General features: G+C 37.3%; 1 protein-coding gene across 51 annotated transcripts in view; it reads left to right on the top strand.

Annotated features, from left to right (window-relative positions):
- The window catches only part of MEF2C (myocyte enhancer factor 2C), a 173,686-nt gene extending 156,352 nt beyond the window's left edge, over window positions 1-17,334 (top strand). For 15 of the 51 annotated variants that reach the window (XM_021082274.2, XM_021082251.2, XM_021082273.2 and 12 more), the window contains 4 exons: window positions 3,661-3,833; window positions 6,271-6,400; window positions 6,992-7,127; window positions 12,712-17,334. In XM_021082274.2, coding sequence (XP_020937933.1) covers window positions 3,661-3,833; window positions 6,271-6,400; window positions 6,992-7,127; window positions 12,712-12,937 — 665 coding nt within the window. In that variant the 3' untranslated portion in view covers window positions 12,938-17,334. 51 annotated transcript variants of the gene reach the window in all.
- The last annotated feature ends 4,604 nt before the right edge of the window (window positions 17,335-21,938 follow it).

Below are 21,938 nucleotides of genomic sequence, written 5' to 3'. Positions count from 1 at the left end.
TTTTAATATGAATGTTTAGAAACTCATGACCCAGCACGATAGATTCTGTTGTCTTTTATACTATCTATTGTGAATGCTAAAATTGTTTTATGTGAAACAATATTTTTAATCAAATGGAACTGTAAAACAAATGAACTCTAAAGTTGGTCTGTTCTTCATTTTCTTATAATCTATAATCAGGAAATCCATTCACTCATGCTTTATAATTTTTGTGCTTTTAAGTGGTCAGGGGAATGTGACATCTGCATGCAGTCACATCCAAATTGATAAATGTCCAAGATGGAGATAATTTTAAAACAGCGTGAAGAAAGGTGGAATCTGTCTCTTAGAAGGTTGAGGGGTAGCATGTCCCCCTCCAGACCCTTAACTTTGAAAGAAACCATTCTTTTGGGTGAATTTATCTTAAGGTAGGACAACAGCCTCAACACAAGGCCACAGCGTCCTGAGTGAGGAGGAGGCCGTGGTTTCCAAGCCCATTTAAATGCAGGCTCTTCTTAGCAGTAAACCACACGAATGTATTCATCATTGATTTTCAAATGATAGGTTTCTATATCACTGGTTTAGGATCCACAGCCTTGCATTCCTGAATCTATATTATGCCAAAAGAATAACAACTTGGTGGCTGGAAACAGAAATGGTTATTATACGGCTCCAAAATGCTCGCTGGCACAATATGTTAAAAACAGCAGAAATTCACCAGTAAAAGGCAGAATTTATTTGTTCTCAAAAATAACTTTATGCTCTAAAAATATGAATTTAAGAAGTGTCATTGTGGTTCAAAATATTTTACATTCAATATGTAAACACCTTAAAATATGTGACTAATCTTCTAAAATGGCATAATTTCCAAATAACAAGAAATGCTACAAGAAGAAAATAGAATGCTTTTCAAATCAATTTTGAAAATTGAGACATTTATTGAGTGAAAACCTGTAACATACATTTGCTTTCTTTTTCCCCCTACTGCTGCCCCAAATCATTGTTTAAAACGTGAGCAAAAAGGGGTAGGCTTTGTTGGAATTTCTCAGAGTTTACTGTACAAAATGTTCAAAAAAATTTTTTTTCATAGAGCCTTCGTGCAGCACTTCCATTTTCGCACACTGGCCCAGTGCTCGTCATATCACAGGACAACACATTTCATGAAGCGGTTTTACTTCCTTTTAGCAAAATAACTCCTCCATGCAAACCAGTATCGCCATCTACCAAGCCGGGGTTTTAGTTTCTTCTGATCTGTTCAAGCTTCATTGCACTGCCTAACTGACTTTTTTTCCCCCTCCTTTTGAAATTACCCAGCTAATTTTCCATTTGATTGTTTATTTTAACCAGATCTCACACAGGCTTAATAAATAAATGACATAGGCAATTCAGTGTGTCTGTCAGTCTGAGCTTCAGCTGACAGGAAAGTAGACAGCAAACTTTGTCTTGGTTTTCTCCTTTTTTTTCCCAGTGGAATCTATTAATTAAAAGTAAAGTCACAATAATGATTCAGTAAGACACACAAAATATAAAGCTCCTCTGAGCATCCCATCTGATCAAGCATTTTTCTAAGTGAACATATCCTTTGTATTTCCCCTAGCAAAAAAAAAAAAAAAAGTAAATGTATTTTTTCATGTAATAATATTTGCCACAGAAAACTATCCAAATTAACTGTAAAAAAATTTTTTTTTGGTTTTGACTTATTTGACTTTAAAGAGTTGAACTAAGTTTCTTGAGGTTTTATTATAGAAGAGTAATTTATATGCAAATTCCACCAACATTTCTTGAGCAACTACTTTATACTTGACATGTTTTGAGGGGGTCTTTTGTTTTACTTTGTGGCTGGAAAATGTTATGCATTGACAGATTTAATGGACAGCTTTAATCTTATAGTTATTTGTTATATATTTAGCCTGTTTATTCATGCATAAATGGATGGGATGTGAAGAACCAATGTGCTTTACACAATATGCCTCAAATAGATTCTAATTCAAAAGATGTACCCATAAATATCTCCTAAAATATACCTGTGCTTTGCCTTCCCAATTCCTTATCATAGCTCAAGTTGTCTCAGAAGTTTCCAGACTGGATCACACTACTAGGCCTTCCTAAGGACAGAATATCCCAATGCTAGTAGATCTCTCTGCCCAATTAGAGGCCTGTGTTAACCTCTGTTCTGCAACCTTCCGGGATCTGCATTTCCACCATTTAAATTCAACACTGGAATTCACAGGCTAACCTGCTGTAGGCTCCATGCCCAACCCTTCATATTCTTTCAGGGTCTTTAACAGTCTTTTCTTTCCATGGGTTTCCTTCTCACCAGGATCCTCGCAGTGTTCCTGAGCACCCTCTATTAATTGCCACCTCAGCTCTTGCCCAGTGCCCCATCACAAGCCCAGAGACCTTACTATCTCCTCTCTTTTTCCAAGACCCACGTCAATTCTTGCCTCTTCCATGAATCTTGTTTGGGTAATCTCTTCCCTCCTAAGAGCCCAATAAGTATTAAATCTGGGTGACTCTGTGGCACCTCCCTCCAGGCTGCCTTGGTTTCACCACGTCTCTGTTGGATTGCCGTGAAGGACTGACTGCACCTTTGAGGATCCGACCTTGTCTCTGTATCCCCACTGGGTAGCACACAGTATCATTCGTCCTGGGGTAATAGATACTTGTGTGTTACGATAATGACAATGATGACAATAACAACGAGGTTTGACTGTCTCCTTTAGAGAGCTTCAGAAAACAACTGTCTAGTTTTCCAGCAAGGGTTGTTGAATCACCTCGTTGTTTCTCTTACTCTCCCATCAGACAGTGGAGGAAGCCAGCAGAGGGCTATCTGTGTCAGCTCAGGTTGCATCAACTCCCTCTGCAGCTCTGCCTGTCATAGAACAATAGATTTTGAATTATGAGATACGGAGACCTTCAGATAGCTGTTTGTCTGTTAGTAGGGGCTAAACATCAGAGACAGAAGAAAAACCCTTTCAGTCCTGCTCCCACTCAACGGCTGCTCCTGTGCTTGTGAATCAGCACTTTCATGGAGGCATCACCCCACCTTTCAGCTCCTGACAAGGAGCCTAGCTTTTTGAAGTTCTACGTGAGCAAGAAGGCAGGACTTCAGGTTCGTACACTGAACTAGTGAGGAGAGCGAACCAGACAGGAGAAAACCATAGGGAGAAATTGCTCAAGGAAAAGGGGAACCAAACAGCAAAATGTGTAAGAGGCTGCTGCTCCTCCTGCGTGTCCTAGAAATTATAGTCTTGCTGGTATGCCCTTTCTTCACTTAAGGACACACAGACACACAAAATAAAACCCAAATCATTGAACCGAAAGAGTGAGTCATGCCAGCCAGGCCTCCGCCTAGCTAGTCAATTAAAGTGCAGGACCGATTCAGTGCTTTTCTTAGACCCTGAGCGACTGTCTGACTTTCTTCCCAAATTTTTTTAGTAGGAAAAAAAAGGATATGCTGATTTCCAGCAGGTTGTTATCTGTTAAGTCTCTTCTTAAGATTTTTTAATCTTTCTTCAGAGGAATATTAAATAACTGACTGGGTTACTGTGGACTTTCAATGTATGTTATTGTTAAGATCTCACTCCATTAATCCTTCATTCTTAATCTCTTGTATAGATTCTCTAGAAACATTTTTTGAGTCTAGATTTTTTTCCTGAGTGCTTTGTTTTGTATTAACAGGGAACGGGTATGGCAATCCCCGAAACTCACCAGGTCTGCTGGTCTCACCTGGTAACTTGAACAAGAATATGCAAGCAAAATCTCCTCCCCCCATGAATTTAGGGATGAATAACCGTAAACCAGATCTCCGAGTTCTTATTCCACCAGGCAGCAAGAATACGATGCCATCAGTGGTAATGCAAAAACTACATTTTAAATAAATGTTGATAATGTTTTGTATATGTTTTGCTGTTTTTGTATTTGTCTAACTTTGTGAAATACAAGCTCTCAGAAAATTAACACAGTGCTATTGCTGGAGCCCTGTTTGGATTTAGCTATTATTTCTGGTAACTGGTTTGCGTTTCCCTTTTCATGGGGAAGAAAAAAAGAACCATCATCCAAGAAACTCCACTACACACTGGTGTTCTGGGGGAAAGAAAACATTTCCTTTTAAGGCCTCCAATTTATAATTAGAAAAAAAGTTATTACCTAGTATTTTGCTTATGTGATGCATGATTTGACCAATGGTAGAGCCAGACTCACAGAATGAGGTATTTTGTAACAGATTTTTACAGTATTGAACTAAATAAATATGTCCTCAAGGAGCTGACAATGAAAAATCTTTCCCATCATATCTAAATGAACTTTCTCCATTAGGTGGCAATCTTTTCTGAGGTATATTATAATGATAATGTTTAAATATATCACATGCTTGTGCACTGCCTTTAATTCATCTCTCCAAATACGTGCTTCACGCCAGTAGTCACCTCTCAAAAACAAATTGTCTTAAAATTCTAGGCGTTTTGAGTACGAAGGTTATATTTTACATCAAAGAAAAGTTGTGACACTTATAAAAATAATTAAATTAATATGAAATATAAATAATATCCCTAGAAGCTATCATTTTCCTTTCTCTGGGGTCTGGAGGACTAAGGTAAAGATAATATTTGGGGACCAAATTCAGCAACAAAGAGACTTACATCCGTGTTCTCCAAATTTGCTTTGCTTAAGAGTGAGAATATTTAAAACCAAGACTCAGTAGACAAATTTAGATCATTCCGCAAACACATTTTTTTTTCTTCCTGTGCTCTGTGGCAAGCTTCAGGGTAAAACAGTCCTGCAAGCTGATTAGTTTATTATGGCACAGTGCAGATTAATTTTGAATATCAACCAAAAAAAAATCACATAATATGCAGCATTCCCTTCGGAAAAGGCTGGATCTAATAAATAAAACCTCCCACAGGGCCATCGCCAAGCAGTGTGGGCCATGCATGGCAGGTTGTCTCTATCAGCAGGTTTATTCCACATCCCTTAAAACTCATGCTTTCCTAGGGATTCTGTGAACCTTGGTCAGATCTCTCACTGGCCACCAGGTGCAGCTTTCCCCCCTCCTCCAGCAAGTAGGGTTTCAAAGTACAGGCTTTTTCTTTCTTTCTTTTTTTTTCTTTTTTTTCCTCCAAAATGTGGTAGTGAAATAATGAATTTTGAGACACTGACCTGTGCTGAAAACTAGATAGATTGTCTTCACATTTGAGACAAACAGCTCATTAAGAGAAACAAAGAATGTCTTTGTAAGAAGTTATCGTTAGAGTTTGGTTTTTAAAACTGTTTAAACTGTTGTGTCTGTCAGAAGGTGCTTTTCCTTTTGTTGAAAAGATTTTGCCTGATTACAAATATTTACAGACACTAATTAATAAAACTCCTTCCCCATGCTCTCAGTCTGAGGATGTCGACCTGCTTTTGGTAAGTGGTGAAGGTGCTTCTCTTCAATGGCACATGCACGGAGCAATCCCAAGTGACTTTTAGTTGGAGAGGTAGCAGTAGGAAAATGGAAAGATATCAGGAGTTACCATAATGTATCCACATTGATTATATTTCAGTACATTAATTTCAAGTATCACTCATAGGTGAAATGTCAGGTTACTTATTTTTCCATCTCAGCCTCTGTAAGTGAAAGCCATATTTTCAAATTATTTTAGGACTTAATTTGTAATAAAATTGCAACAAGCGAAAAAGTCCTTAGTTATTTAAAACCATGAATATATTTATTTTTCTAAGAATTAAATTATCATGATATTTAAATTTATATGTATTTTTAATCTCCTTGCTGTAAGGCATTAAATATACACATAGCTGCTTTGCCATCTAGTTTGAAAGGATCTACTTTAGAAGAACCTGAAAAAAGTGGTCAGAGCACCACCTGCTGGTCAAAATATAGCATGACCCTTCTACCCATCTGCTCTGCTGTTTATAGAACTGAGCACAAAAACCACCGTGGTTGATTTTAATTTTTTTTTTAATTTGCATTTGAATAAAAACTGAAACAATGGAAGTACAGTATACATATTTCATCAGTTTTCAACATAGTCTGTTTTTACCCATAATAAAGCTATGGTACTTGTTTCTAGTTCAGTTGCCTAGGAGATACTGATGTAATGGGTTACTATGGCAACTACTGGTCTCTTGAAGGATTGTAAATGATAGGGTTGGCAGAGTTCATAGAGACACATGTTAAATGATTAATTTCATGAGATTTGTACCAAGTTATCTCTTTATGTACAAAACTAATACTGAAGACTAATATTTTTAACTTAAATTCTATCAGTAATGTCTTTTTATTTACTTTAAAAGAATCAAAGGATAAATAACTCCCAGTCTGCTCAGTCATTGGCTACTCCAGTGGTTTCCGTAGCAACTCCTACTTTACCAGGACAAGGGATGGGAGGATATCCATCAGCCATTTCAACAACCTATGGTACCGGTGAGTAGCTTTGCCATATTCAAATAGTATATTAAATACTTTTTATTAAAAACCAAGATAAAAAAGATATTATCTATTAATTAGGAAGCTTTATTTAATACCTGTGGTGTCCAGAGCGCTATACCATTACCTACTCATTACCAAGACAAAGTGAATATCTACAATTTTTCTTTCTTCCGTGACAAAGTTTTATTAACCCAACCTGAATTCAATATAAAAGAACAATTTCAACAGAAATGAGCTGTTATTTCTTTGATGTTATAGAAAGCTCACTTTCTCAGCATTGTTTAAAAAACATTTCTAGATCATCAAATACTATGTACCTCCATGTGATAACTAGATTGTAGTTCTCCTAAACTAGAACTGCAGGCTACTTTGAAGTTTTCATGGACTAGTTAAGTTCTGGTATATAAACTATCTCTTTTAAAATAAAATTATGGTAATGTTTTATCTCCCTCTCCCCTCCCCATGAAAAAGTATAACAATCATTAAATAATACTAATAGGATTTTTTGAATGTTTTTATTCTATTCACCTTTTGGTAATTTCCAAATTAAATGTTTTCCCTTGCTATTGTATTTTTTTGCTCTAGAGTACTCTCTGAGTAGTGCAGACCTGTCATCTCTGTCTGGGTTTAACACTGCCAGCGCTCTTCATCTTGGGTCAGTAACTGGCTGGCAACAGCAACATCTACATAACATGCCGCCATCCGCCCTCAGTCAACTGGGGTAAGCAATATTACTTCTTCTATAATACACTTTTAGAATGCATTTTTAAATGACAAATGGCAGTCTCTAAATATGTGCTCTAGTGTCCCATTGGAGGACGTAAAATTCTGCTTTACCAAAATCTGAAATTAGCAGATCAGTACCTTGAGTTAGCTTAAGTACTACTTTCCTTCTTCTTTATGAGGAAGGGGAGTTCTGTGACAGTGGTGTATGTTATTTCCCTCTTGTCTTTAGGCTATCTTGGTTTCCAGTCCTATCAGTGATAAATTTTTATTTAATTAAGTTTTCACATAGCACATATGGGACATAAGAAAACATTTACAGTTATTAGTTTGTTAAGTTTTTGAGATGTTTGAGAATCCTTTTCACTTAGCATTAACCACATATTTCATGCTAATGTTAGCCTAATACACATAGTCAACTATTCCATTTACATACAGACTTCATATATTTATAATATGTAATATACTTGCATATCCATAGATATTATATGAATAAAAATATATTTATCTGTACAGACATATAGTAATTACCTGAATTTGGGTATATAAATAATTTTTGATGTTTTCTGAAGTCAGACGATGTGTCTTTCTGCCCCCTTGTGGTACTTTTGAGATACGTCTTTATTATAGAAATATCTCCTGCCATTTATCAATGGAAACATTCAAATCTTTAAAAGCCTCAAATTCACAAATAACACTACTTGTAGAACAAATAGTTTCTTTTAAGTTAAAACATGAACCAAAGACTTGGCTTTCAGTTTAACTAATAACTCCAAAATTTCCATTAATCTTCAAAAGAAAATACTAGGAAGATATAAAATATTTTAAAATAACCCATTTTTATATTTCAGAAACATTCTATATACCTACCCCACTTTTACTTTTCTTCTGAGCCACTTGGTTAGAATAGTTAGCTAATTCTGTGTTCATATTTTAAGGAGATAATGAGAATAAAATACTGATTAGAATACAAATCACTGATTGATATCACAACTTCTCTCTTACCCCCCTCCAGCCCCACTAGCCTTCTCAAGGAATTGATTTCACATAGATCAGTGCTCTGGTTATGGAGTCTTCATCTGTTCTCTATTTGCTTATGTGCCTTTTACTCACTAATCACTATTGTCGAAAATCTAACCTCCTATGTAGATAATAAAATAAGTTCACTTGACACTGTTGCTCTGCTTTCTTGAAAGATTAACTTTGGAGATATATTACACAGGGATCAGCAACAAAATTTCTTTTTAGAATAATGTTTAATTTTTCCCAGAAATGTTAACTATCCAAACAGACACTTATTGCAATAACTTTTTCAGGTAATTCTCACTAAGTACATTGCACCAACCAGGCAATTTAAAAGTACATACATGTGACACTGTACTTCTGTGGGTCAGCAGTGGGTCCACTGTTTGTACTTTTTGTCAAAAATAAAGGTAGCTGTTTACTGCTTGTTTTTCACAAAATTCATCCATTACAGGACTAGATTTCCTTAAAAATCATCATTGTCAAAAGCCATTATTATTTTCCCTGAATATGGCTTTCTTTTGTTTTCAGTAGCACCTAATAATTTGCATTTTTTCATAGAAAATACATGTATTTATGTATTTTAACTATACCAAAAATTTTTAATTCTCTTCTATCACATGAGAAGGATCTAACTCTTGGCTGCCCTTAGATTTGAGTAAATGACAAAGAAGTGGCAGCCTTGGAATTACAACAGCCCAGGATGAAGCATTTTGTTTAGTTCTAGTTTCTTTCAACACCAGTTCTCATGGTGTATGATTTGACTCTGAATTTAGTCTATGAGTTTTTATGGCACTTAATTACTTCCCTTAGCCCTCAAATAGATACCCCTTCCAGTCCTACTAATTTTGGCCTGCCTTTCTGCCTACCTGCCTTCCTTTTTGCCTGCCTGCCTGCCTGCCTGCCTTCCTTCCTTCTTTCCTTCCTTCCTTCCTCTCTCTCTCCCTGTCTCTCTTACACACATACCATACACACAAATGCACGTACAGTAGTTTTCAAAAAGAGATTCCTTCAAATGGACTAGCCTATGCTCATACAATTAAATCTTAAAAAGAAAATCCCAAGTGATAATATTTATGCAAAATAAATTATATGAGCTAGCTTCCTTACAATGTAAATCAGTTTTTTTCAGTTGTTATTTTTTCAGGCCAGAGTAGTCCCATATGCTTCTGTGGTGGATTCACATCCTTTCAGGTAGATACAGTGTCCAAAGCAGAGTAAGGTATCTTTGAGCTGTTTAATATAAGTATACATTCCAGGTGGCCCAAGAGGGTCGCCATTCTTTCTCAAAAATAAAAGGCTTTGGAAGAGCTCTTTGTAATTTGTTCATAGAAACACTCTTAAATTTTCAACACTAGACTGCTAACACTATCTAGTGTCTAATTTTATCTAACTGAGTTAGATAAACAACATAAACTGACTTGATTTAGAGGGCAGAGAAGATAAGCAGAAGGAATTTGCCATGGAGTGTTAGCAAAAGTCAATGGAATACTAATATTTGAGAAGATGACCTCCAAATTTTTTTTGCTATTTTTCTCCCACCACCTAAAAAAAAGGCAACCTAGTTTATAGAAGCATTTCTATCATCATCCTTGTTGATGTGGGTATTCAGTACATACTGAGAGATGACTCTAAGTAAAGACGGTTTTTAAAAGGTTAGGTTAAATATAGTTTGATAGTCTAAGAGATTTGAATAAAACTCTCCAGTCATGTTCCATTTCTGAGCAATATAGGGAAGGTAGGTGTTTTCCCAGCTGGAAGGAAGGCGTGTGTAGTAGATGGAAGCCTACAGCAGGGCTTCCTATGGGAACTTGCGTATCTGGCTTCTGTCTCCCCACCCACCTCCTTATCACCCACACATAGGAAATATCTCACGGTTATATGTGGCTATAAAAATTTTGTTCCCAAGAACAAGTAGACCAACTTGCTTATATCTAGCATATATACAGCTAAGTGATTTTTAATGCTGCTTTTTCTTTTCAAGAAAATACTTCTTTGATAATGGAGACTGTCCAATTAAACTTCATTCTATTTAGCATCCTGTAGCAGAGCATAATGAAGCTGAATCTAAGCTATCATTTACAATTCATTAGTGTGGATTAGTGTCCCCAGAACTACTCAAAATGCTTCATAAATGCTTTCAGTGTCAAATGAAATGCAACTAAGTTTATCTTATCTTAGGGACTAGCCTTTTTGTTTATAGGAAAGGATAAACAATAAGTGTTATATCTTTTATGGGAAGAGATATGGCAAAGTTCATACAAGCCAGCTGACATTGGGAAAGATAGTGAGTAAGTGAATAATGCACCTTCCAAAAGCTTTCATAAAGAACAGCATTTTTATTATATTATTTTTTGCTCAATTTATCCAGATTAACTGCTTATACTAGTTCAACTCACCAAATGTTTTTTCTACTTTTCCACGTTACCCTGACTGTGGAGACACAATCTGAATGTCAAAGGGCATACAAAAGTATTTATTGATATGCCACTTTATTTTCAGACTCCTAACTGACATTCATTATTAAACAGTCGTGTGATTCATAGTAAAAACATTTAATTAAATTTTAGTAAAATAGTCTTTCTCATCCAGAGCCAAGAAAATTGTTTCTTCCAGAATCAAAAGATGATTTCCTCTGACATCAAAATGAATCATTAAGTAACTCTGAACCAAGATAAAATAGTCCACCATTATGGATCCTTTTGAAATATAGGTGTTTCCCCCGATTTCAATGTCTTCTTGATTTAAAGACTATTTAATTAAAAGTCTTAGAAAATTAGTGTACTAATATAGAATGTAAAATAAAAACAAATAGCAAAAAATATAATCACTTGATTGAAAATTATGTATACTCAGTGTAGTGTCTTGATATAAATGCTAAGACTGCTTTGATTTCATAAGATCATAAAAGCCAGAGAAAGAAAGGCTTGTTAGGAAAACAAATAATTCTCCTTTATTTTATTCTTGACATTAGCTCATCCATTAATAAGAGAAGAAAAGTAATTCTTTGCCAGTAGGTGGTGCTTTTGTATAAAACATCACTCAAGGATAAACTGACTAATTTAGTATCTCTATACATCTTGAGCCTGAATGCATCTCCCCAAATCCCAGCCCCAAGTTACTCCACTTTTTCCTCTGAAATATATAGTAATTTTCTCACTGGTCACAATGACATTTTTAATACCACCTAATTTTCTCCGTGGGAAAGTTAAATAATCACATATATGAATAGATTGGCTTGCTTCCCTTTGTTTAAAATGGGTGTGTCTGTATGGATTATTCTTTACTGTGACTCTCCTCAGTAAAAGAGGTTTCTGTTCTCCTTTGACAAAACGGGCAGGTAACCCTGACTCTAGCCAGGGATGTCATGGCACTCAGAATGTAAGAAGAGTGCAAACATCTTGAAATTGATGTCACCAATGTTACTAGGGTTTATCCTGATCCAAGTCATTATGATTGCTAATCTACGCCTAAGGGCTTAATGCTTTTCCCTCCAGAATTTCAAGTATCTAAATTGTCCCACATTTTGGAAGAAGGGCAAGTTATACTGCCCTGGAATAAATAAGGATTAAGGGTTATAAACACAATAAAATCCCATTAGATCCTTCTTTACAGCAACCGTTCTTTAGGAAAATCCAGATTCATCAACTAATGAGAGTGTTGAATTAGAGGCTGGTCTCCTTAGTACTGCAGAAGGGAGAGACTAGCAATAGTAATATTGAGGAAATTGTGGGGAAGAGACAGCAGTTTCATCCCATGTAATTGAGAAAGGATGAAGGTCAAATTATTTATTGGTTTTAGTATAGTAGGAAGTCTAAGTATTTTTAAGCCAGTACCTAAAATTTCCCACTGCTTCTTTCACCCTCCCAAGCTTCTCACCAGTTATGATTATATGCACCATTTTATAGATTTTTTTTATTTGAAGTTTGAACTCTCTTCACTTTCTCTGAAGACTGTGCAACTTAATGTCCATGTGCTTTATGATTAAGTCAAGGGAAACATTTGTATCCATAATAAGCTCTCTACAATAATACACAAACACAAACATTAGTAAATCAAAGAGGTCTAACTCAGAAGCTAAGCATTGTATCGTTAAGTCTCCAGTCATATTTTGGAACTAGTTTAGGGATAAATTCCGTGGACACAGACAATGCTTTTTCCAGCGTATTTTGTTAAAAGCTTCTTGAACTGATAACCTATACATTCAGGGAGTCTATGAGAGATTAGAGGTATGATTCACGAGGCCTGGACCAGTTCAGTGCTGTAATTAGTACCGGGCAAAGCAACAAAGGCATCCCAGTCGCTCTAAGAAGGCGATGCCCAGGTGCTTTCAGGCACGCTCCCCTCACTCTGGGCAGGCTCTGGTGTGATGCAAATCTTTACGCTGCTGTTTTATGTAATTGTGAGTTCCTGGGGGCTCCAGGCCTCCTCCATCTGTAACTGGGTTTCCTTTCCTCCTACAGAGCTTGCACTAGCACTCATTTATCTCAGAGTTCAAATCTCTCCCTGCCTTCTACTCAAAGCCTCAACATCAAGTCAGAACCTGTTTCTCCTCCTAGAGACCGTACCACCACCCCTTCGAGATACCCACAACACACGCGCCACGAGGCGGGGAGATCTCCTGTTGACAGCTTGAGCAGCTGTAGCAGTTCCTACGACGGCAGCGACCGAGAGGATCACCGGAACGAATTCCACTCCCCCATTGGACTCACCAGACCTTCGCCGGACGAAAGGGAAAGTCCCTCAGTCAAGCGCATGCGACTCTCTGAAGGATGGGCAACATGATCAGATTATTACTTAATAGTTTTTTTTTTTTCTTGCAGTGTGTGTGTGTGCTATACCTTAATGGGGAAGGGGGGTCGATATGCATTATATGTGCTGTGTGTGGAAAAAAAAAGTCAGGTACTCTGTTTTGTAAAAGTACTTTTAAATTGCCTCAGTGATAACAGTATAAAGATAAACAGAAATGCTGAGATAAGCTTAGCACTTGAGTTGTACAACAGAACACTTGTACAAAATAGATTTTAAGGCTAACTTCTTTTCACTGTTGTGCTCCTTTGCAAAATGTATGTTACAATAGATAGTGTCATGTTGCAGGTTCAACGTTATTTACATGTAAATAGACAAAAGGAAACATTTGCCAAAAGCGGCAGATCTTTACTGAAAGAGAGAGCAGCTGTTATGCAACATATAGAAAAGTGTATAGATGTTTTGGACAGACCCGGCAAAGGGTGGCCACGGTTAAATGTTAGGAACACGCCAGGTCACCTAACACCCACCCCAAGAATGCTCACAAACCTGCAGGCACATCATTGGCGTATGGCACTCATGAAAAAGGATCGACGACCATTGAAAGAGGACCATACCTATTTTTAAAAATGTGGAGTTTGAGGGCTAACGTATTTAATTAAATAAATAAATAAATCTGGGTCTGCATCTCTTATTAAATAAAAATATAAAAATATGTACATTACATTTTGCTTATTTTCATATAAAAGGTAAGACAGAGTTTGCAAAGCATTTGTGGCTTTTTGTAGTTTACTTAAGCCAAAATGTGTTTTTTTCCCCCTTGATAGCTTCGCTAATATTTTAAACAGTCCTGTAAAAAACCAAAAGGGACTTTTTGTATAGAAAGCACTACCCTAAGCCATGAAGAACTCCATGCTTTGCTAACCAAGATAACTGTTTTCTCTTTGTAGAAGTTTTGTTTTTGAAATGTGTATTTCTAATTATATAAAATATTAAGAATCTTTTAAAAAATCTGTGAAATTAACATGCTTGTGTATAGCTTTCTAATATATATAATATTATGGTAATAGCAGAAGTTTTGTTATCTTAATAGCGGGAGGGGGGTATATTTGTGCAGTTGCACATTTGAGTAACTATTTTCTTTCTGTTTTCTTTTACTCTGCATACATTTTATAAGTTCAAGGTCAGCTGTCAAAAGGATAACCTGTGGGATTAGAACATATCACATTGCAACACCATAAATTGTTTTTAATCCATTAGCAATCCATTGGGTCAACTGACATCCATTGTATATACTAATTAGTTTCTTTCATGCTATTTTTTGTTTTTGCATTTTTACCAAATGCAGGGCCCCTTTCTGATCTCACCATTTCACCAGGCATCTTGGAATTCAGTAAGTGCATACCCTAAACTTGCCCATATCCTAAATTATCTGGTTGGTTTTCAGCCTAGAATTTGAAAATGCTTTCAAGAAATATGCCCAGAATAGAAAGCTCAGTTGGGGCACAGGTCCTGCCAGCATAGCCCTAGAAACAAGTGATATGGAGTTTACTTGATGTATGAGTTATAAATTCCCACAGAAGAAAAATGTGAAAGACTGGGTGCTAGATAAGAAGGAAACAGGTAAAGGGATAGTTGCTTCATCATCCGTTTTTAATTATTTTAACTGACCCTCAACAATCTTGTCAGCAATATAGGACTGTTGAACAATCCCGGTGTGTCAGGACCCCCAAATGTCACTTCTGCATAAAGCATGTATGTCGTCTATTTTTTTTCTTCAATAAAGAGATTTAATAGCCATTTCAAGAAATCCCATTAAAGAACCTCTCTATGTCCCTGTTTTTTTTTAATTTTTCAAGAAACAGTGATGACTTGTCTAATATTCGTCTATAAGGGATTAGTTTTCAGACCCTTTAAAAAAATGAGTGCCATAAAAAAAAGTTGATATATATTGCTTAAAAGAGATTTCAGTCTAGGAATGATTTTCCTTCTCTTGGAATGTGAAGATCTGTCGATTCATCTCCAATCATACACATTGACGTACACAGCAAAGAAGACAGACAGTAAGATCGACACTGCTTTATCATGTGTTGGACATTTCTTATGCATTTTTTTTCTTTCTCTTGCATAGTCTGCTATGTGTTTCACATTGTAAAAGGCTGCCGCTGGGTGGCAAAAGCCAAGAGACCTTACTAACTAGGCTATATTTTTCTTAACTTGAAAAATAACTCTGAAATCCACAATTAGATGACAATGCACCTTTGGTTGTATCCGCATAGGATGCTAGCCTGCCTTGTACTAGCGTTTTATATACTAAATCAAATCTTTAAAAAAAAAACTGTCAACCATTTCATATATCCCACTACTCAAGGTATCCATGGAACACGAAAGAAAAACATTTATGCAGAGGAAAAACAGAAAATCATCCCCCAAAACACACATACACATTCACACATTGGGGGGGAAAAGGAAGAAATCATTTTCCTCACCATAGACTTGATCCCATTCTTACAACCCATCCTTAATAACTTGGTGTGTATAAAATATGCAAACATGTCACAACTGTTCTATGTCATTTCAAAACACTTTATCAATATCAGAAGAAACTTACCAATGGGTGGGAAAGGGTCATTATGTGAAAATATGAAAAAATAGCCATATTAATTTTTTACCTGCAGTTTGCCTCAGCAACAAAGAAAAAGTGAATTTCTAATGCTGAAGATAAAGTAAGCTAAAGTACCAGCAGAAGCCTTGGCTATTTATAGCAATTCTGACAATAGTTTTATAAGAATATGGAAAAGAACAGAATCACTTGAAAATGGATGCCAGTCATCTTTGTTCCCACTACTGAATTCATATGAAGTGGTGGCAAGAAAGCAGAGGGATGATCTGAGAATTTTTTAAAGATGATCTAATGAGAAGAAGCACAATTTTGATTGTGATGAGTCACTTTCTGTAAACAATTGCTGTCTAGCTTTACCCTTATACTTTAACTGTAATTTACCGTTTATTGTATTTGCAAAGTTAGTATGGTTTTGGGTTTTTATCACAGTAAATCCTTTGTATTCAGGAGTTTAGGGCAGAGCCCTGAGGGAGTATTATTTTACATAACCCATCCTAGAGTAACATTTTAGGCAACCTTCTTCACTGCAAGTAAAAGTACCCTAAGTGGCATTTTACACAGCTTACAAGTATTGTTATATCTAATCCTATTTTAAAAGATTTTTTGGTAATATTAAGCTTAAATACTGGTAACGCTGATCCAGTATACTCAAGCTGCACAACCTGTATATTGTATGCATTGGTGTGTAGAAGGCTGTTCATTTCAACCTTTTTTAAAATTGTGTTTTTTAGTAAAATGGCTTATTTTTTTCCCAAAGGTGGAATTTAACATTTGTAATGATAAATATAAAAATACCTATCATCCTCCAATCATTTTAAGGTTAATTAAAGTGAAAACCTTAAAGAAATTCCAACACGCTTTTAAAAAGAATATCTGCCCTCTCACACTTTTATGTATTTATTTTTCTTACATACCATCTTTTAACTTAGAGATAGCATTTTTTGCCCCCTTTATCCTTGTGTTTTTTCGAGAGAGTAAAAGCTTTGTATTTCTTTCTTTAAAAAAAAAATTTTTTTTTTTTTTAAAGAAGCAGCCACTTGAACCCTCAGTAAGGGCTGTTGCCTCAGCATGGCATACTTCATCTGTTCCCATTTGTGCCATCTGCTGTGATGTCGTCACTTCTATGGCGTTAATTCCCTGCCACTACAGATCTTTTGAAGACTGATGGAATACTGTTGTCTGTTAGAATGCTTCAGACTACAGATGTAATTAAAGGCTTTTCTTAATATGTTTTAACCAAAGATGTGGAGCAATCCAAGCCACATATCTTCTACATTAAATTTGTCCATTTTGGTTATTTTCATCATCGGGTATTGCATTTTGCCTTCCCTGTTCATACCTCAAATTGATCCATACCTCAGTTGAATTCAGAGAGGTCAGCTAAGAGACGGATTCTGTGGTGGTTTGAATGCAGTGCCAGTGTTCTCTCAGAGCGAAGCAGCGCTGGGTCACTGGAGGCATAGGACTTGGATTGCTTCAGATGGTTTGCTCTGCCATTTTTCTTCTTTTTCTTTTTTGGGGACTTGTTTCCATTAAATGACAGTAATTAAAATAGCTTGTAAATGAGGGCATACAAGCATTTGCAACAAATATTCAAATAGAGGCTCACAGCGGCATAAGCTGGACTTTGTCGCCACTAGATGACAAGATGTTATAACTAAGTTAAACCACATCTGTGTATCTCAAGGGACTTAATTCAGCTGTCTGTAGTGAATAAAAGTGGGGAATTTTCAAAAGTTTCTCCTGCTGGAAATAAGGTATAATTTGTATTTTGCAGACAATTCAGTAAAGTTACTGGCTTTCTTAGTGATGCAGTGTCCGTGGTGCATTTTTTTTAATTAATGTTTTACCATTTATTCCACTTTATCTTGTTTTTTTAAAGGCAGCTTTTCCTACAAGTGCACGTGAGCCTCCTCATTGTCAATTCAAAATATTCAAAGAGAGGGATAGGCATGTTTTGAGGGGAGGGAGGTGTGAATTTGGTTCCTGCTCTTGGAGTGATACATGGATCCAGCCAGGGTGGGAAATTCAAAGATATTATTGGGTGATTCAACTTCCTTATCAACGCAGTTCCCTGAAGATCTTTAATAACTTGCTTAAGTACACAGAATTTTCCAAAAGTCATTGTGCAAGTCATTCCCATGTTTAGGATTTTTTAAACTAAAATGTGTAGAAAGCACTTCCAGACGTATTTTTTTTTTCTTTGCTTCATCAAAATACTTCCCTTAACCAGAGAGGTTGAAAACATAGGCTTCTATCTAAGTATTTGAGAAAATGAGTGAATTCATCCATTTTTAGAAAGTACAAAATATATCCACTACCAAAATTTAATTATAATTCTAAAAATGCCCTTAGAAAGATCAACATAGACACTAATTTAGGAATTGAAAAGGAAATCAAGGAGGCACTGGTCAGCCAACCGGAGACCTGGACATTTGCATTAGCAGTGATTCTTGCTTTGATGAAAAAAAAAAAAAAAAATGCCTGTGGCTTCAAGATAGCAGTGCTTTTCTCTTTGTTCTCTGTATTCACTTTCAGCAAACATTTATTAAGCAATTATTATGTGTAGCTCCTGTGGTAGATTCTAAGATGAATGACAATGTAGCCCTTGCTCTTAAGAAAGTTCTAACTTAATAGGAAATTAAAAGACTAATAGGAAGCAGGAAGCATTCTCAGAGACTTCTGCAGAGGGCTGGGAAGGAACCGCTTTGACCATCTTTGGAATACAGTAGAGGCCCTGAGCATGCGCACTCCATTTATTTGCCCAGCAGAAGCCACCTTTGGCTTGCCTTTGGAGGTGGATAGGCAGGAGAAAGGCCCAGAGGGATGAGGACAGGGCTGACATGTAGGCTTGAGACCTCTGCAGTCACACGTGGCCCTGCACTTAGTTTCTTGTTCTACTCTCACCTTTTTGATGATCTTACCCTTGAGCTTGTGTCTTGAAAGTGAAGTCCAGTAGGACAATGGAACATGCATGTGAATGGAGACAATTCATTGAAAAAAAAAAAAAAAAGTGGAAATCTTGAATTTTAATGCCTTTAGAGGACTTTTTCCCTTCTCTTTGAAAAAGGACATTTTTCACTTTGCACTCAGCCCAACAAATGATGAATCCATTCTTGGATGAGAGCAACCTACAAGGAAGAAATAATAGATACTAAGGCACAGGGATCAGAAAGCAAGCGAGACATATGTGCAGGAATGGTTCTACCATCCTGTTTAAAGTACAGCATGTGTAGGTGTTGGAGGAGGTCATGGAGAGGACGTGACTGCCAGGTGCCCTGAGCATTAGACCTAGGATCCCTCACTTCCTCTTCTGTCCTTGGAATGTCCATTCTGCCCACTGCCCACAATGGGAGCTGTTTCCAAGAACACAACCTCGAGAGAACAAGGTGGTATTGAAATCATCTGGGCAGTATAAGTGACTAAACCCTGTTAAGGACTCCACATAAACTTCTAAGATTCTGGTGGGCAGGTGCAGAGATCCATTCAAGCCCAAGACAAACCTTCTATGTAAGTTCCCTTGCTCATTAAACCAGGCACACACCCATCTGGAGTGGTCTGTCTCTTTGTTCAGTCTCTCCGTTACTTTCTGAGTACAGAGGCCGGGAAGTCCCCAACAGTTCAGGACAAAACTGGGAGAGTTGGTGGGGGCCTGATTATATAATTATAATTGGAGAGGTCTGAGGTTTAAGGAATTAAGTGAAAGGTTCCAAGAGGTAGACTTGTCAAAGAACAGCAAATGATGAGGTTTCTGGTAGGAGTGATGATAGAAAAGGAGTTGTTTATAGTTTCAAGCTTAAATGATTAGGATCACAGTAACGTCCAGATCGGATATGGAGAGGGCCTGCTTCATTGGGAAGGTAGTTCCTTCATTTTTCAGCCTGTGGAATTGGAGTTCTATCCAAGAAGAATAAGAAAAAATGTGTAAATACAGACTTGATTTCAGGCTACTAGTTCACCTGAAGGTAAAGTTTTGGATGTTACCAACAGGGAGGTAATAGTGACACCTTGCCATAGCCCTGAATGAGCTTGTCAAGGAGAAGGAGAAGGGAGGGGAGAGAAGTGGGCCTGGAAGGGAATGTTGCAGAGGGCAGACACGCAGAGGAGGAAAGAAATCCAGAAGGAGTCAAACAGAAGGAAAACCAAAGGGTGGCGTCAAGGAAAGGAGAGGTTTCGGTTTTGGGGCAGTGGCGGGGGGGAGGGAGCAGCAGCTTTCAACAGAGTCCCAGATGAGGAAGATGGAGAATTAGCTCAATAAGGTGTGGAAGAGAGGAGAGACCACAAAATGTTGTCAAACAGGTGTGAAATTTCAGGCAGCAAGTATGAACTAATCTTTTATGATTGTGTTTAAAAGAAGAGATTGGGGCATGAAGGGCTAGCAGGGTCAAGAATCAAGGGAAAAGGTATTAAAAAGCCAGGTGGGAACTGAGAGTGTTTATGGGCTGGTGGAGACCTCAGGGAGCAGAGCACAGACATGAACCATCCTAACCAAAGCCTAGAGAAGTACACTTTGTGCCCCATCGGTCCAATTTGGATGTGGTTCTTTTATTTCAATGGTGTTTGGGACTGGATTAAAAAGAGTTACTGAATATGTTGAAGGAAAACATCCCAGAACAGAGCACCTGAGTTTTTCCATTTCTGAATTAAGAAAGTCCTTTTCCATTTTGTTTGCATATTTTTACAGTATCTCTCCTATACGTATCCTTACAGACAGACTTCTAAGCAAGATCTAAGGATGAAAGAGGAAAGTCAAGTTCACTCCCTCACTGTGTGTCTCCCCTGAATTCCCACTAGAGACCTATTTCCAGAGAGCAAATATTTCCATCACCAAAAATGAAACTATTCCTTTAACCTCTCCTCTTCCAGGCACAGCCTCTTTCCTCAGGGACTTTTGCCAGAGAGTTACTGTTAGGAAAACAGGTAGGAAAATGTTCCTGAAGTTTCTGGGCCTAAAATGGTTTCTGGCTTTAGCAGCAGCCTTACTGGTGTGATGTATCGCTCCATCACACCTCCAGTCTGATCAACTCACACTTGAAGAAATTCTGGCCTTGAAGTACCTATCTCTAGTAGCCAATCTCTGCTCTAGGCCAAACAGAGAGGATAATCCCCTTTGAATCCAATAACTGGCACACGGGTCAGGCTGAAAGTGGGGAAACATGAACTACCAGTGGGGCAATTCCACACTGAACAGAAGTTGTTAAGAAAGTACTTTACCCAAACACTCCACAGCCAAAATGCAAGGTCTGTGTTGGTTTCCTCCTGTCTACAAAGAAAGCACCACTGCCTGGAAGGTTGCAGTGGCAAGGTGATCTGAAGAAACAGGAGCTGAAGCTGTGTGTGAGGGAGGGCAAGACTCATTATAACCTTCTCTGCCATGGAGTTAACCCTTATTATCTTATTTCACCTGCTCAGTGACACTGGATGCAGTTTTTCCAGAGGTCATCTAGTCTCCAGGTTGAAAATCAGATCAGCTTTGCTCCTCATGAGCTAAGTAGCATTGGTCAAGTAATTTATTCTCTCTAAACATTGATTTTCTCACTTAGGACTAACTCACAGGGTTCTCTGAGGCCCAATTAAGACCTTTATAGGTGCTAATTACTGATCAGGATCAGGATCCTCAGTGGCCCTGAAAGTTACTCAAAATACATGCTACCAAAAAAAGGGGGGGGGAATACATGCTACCATACTCTGTAAAATAATAATAAAAACAAGTCAACAGAGTTCTGATTTCTTCTATCATGATGACAATGTGCTTTATTTCTTGGCAAAATCATACTCTTTCCCCAAAAACAATTTGGTATATCCCTTTGCTGAAGCCAAAAGCATACACCCTATCTATGGAAAAAGCAAAGTTTTGCAGGTATTCATCCCCAAACTTCCCAGTAGTAGTACTAAATATGAAACTTTTCTGTAAGCAGTTATTACAGGAAGTTAATAACCACCTTCAAGTGTTCCATAAATACTGGATATGGTATACTTGTTTCTCTTTACAAGAGACCTGCTCATAAATGCAAAGCTGTTTGTATGCAAAAGTTTATATGTATAATATTAATGATTAAAATACTGGGAAAGTGCCCGTCTTAAGAGAATGTTTAAATAAATTGTGGTACATCAACACAATGGAATACTATGCAGTTATGGGATCAGGCCACTCACGATGGCTGATCTCTTGCTCTCTGTACCTCCCCTGCTCCACCAGTCCCTGCTTCACCTATACTCTACTCACTTGACTGACCTTCCCTCTCAATCATATAGCCTAATCAGTAAATGCCTACATGCTTGCCCCACACGCACACCGTCCTGCCCCAACTACTGACTTGTTCTAATCTTTAGATCAGAATATATCTACCTTGGAGTTCCCGTCATGGCACAGAGAAAACGAATCTGACTTGAAACCATGAGGTTAAGGGTTCG

Source organism: Sus scrofa, chromosome 2 (genome assembly GCF_054392235.1).
Source record: "Sus scrofa isolate SSC_HxYL_T2T_F1_AM1 chromosome 2, Sscrofa_HxYL_maternal_Yorkshire_Landrace_v2.0, whole genome shotgun sequence".
NCBI classification, from domain to species: Eukaryota; Metazoa; Chordata; class Mammalia; order Artiodactyla; family Suidae; genus Sus; species Sus scrofa.
Note: the sequence above shows the minus strand (reverse complement) of the source record. Positions and strands in the feature narration are given on the sequence as shown.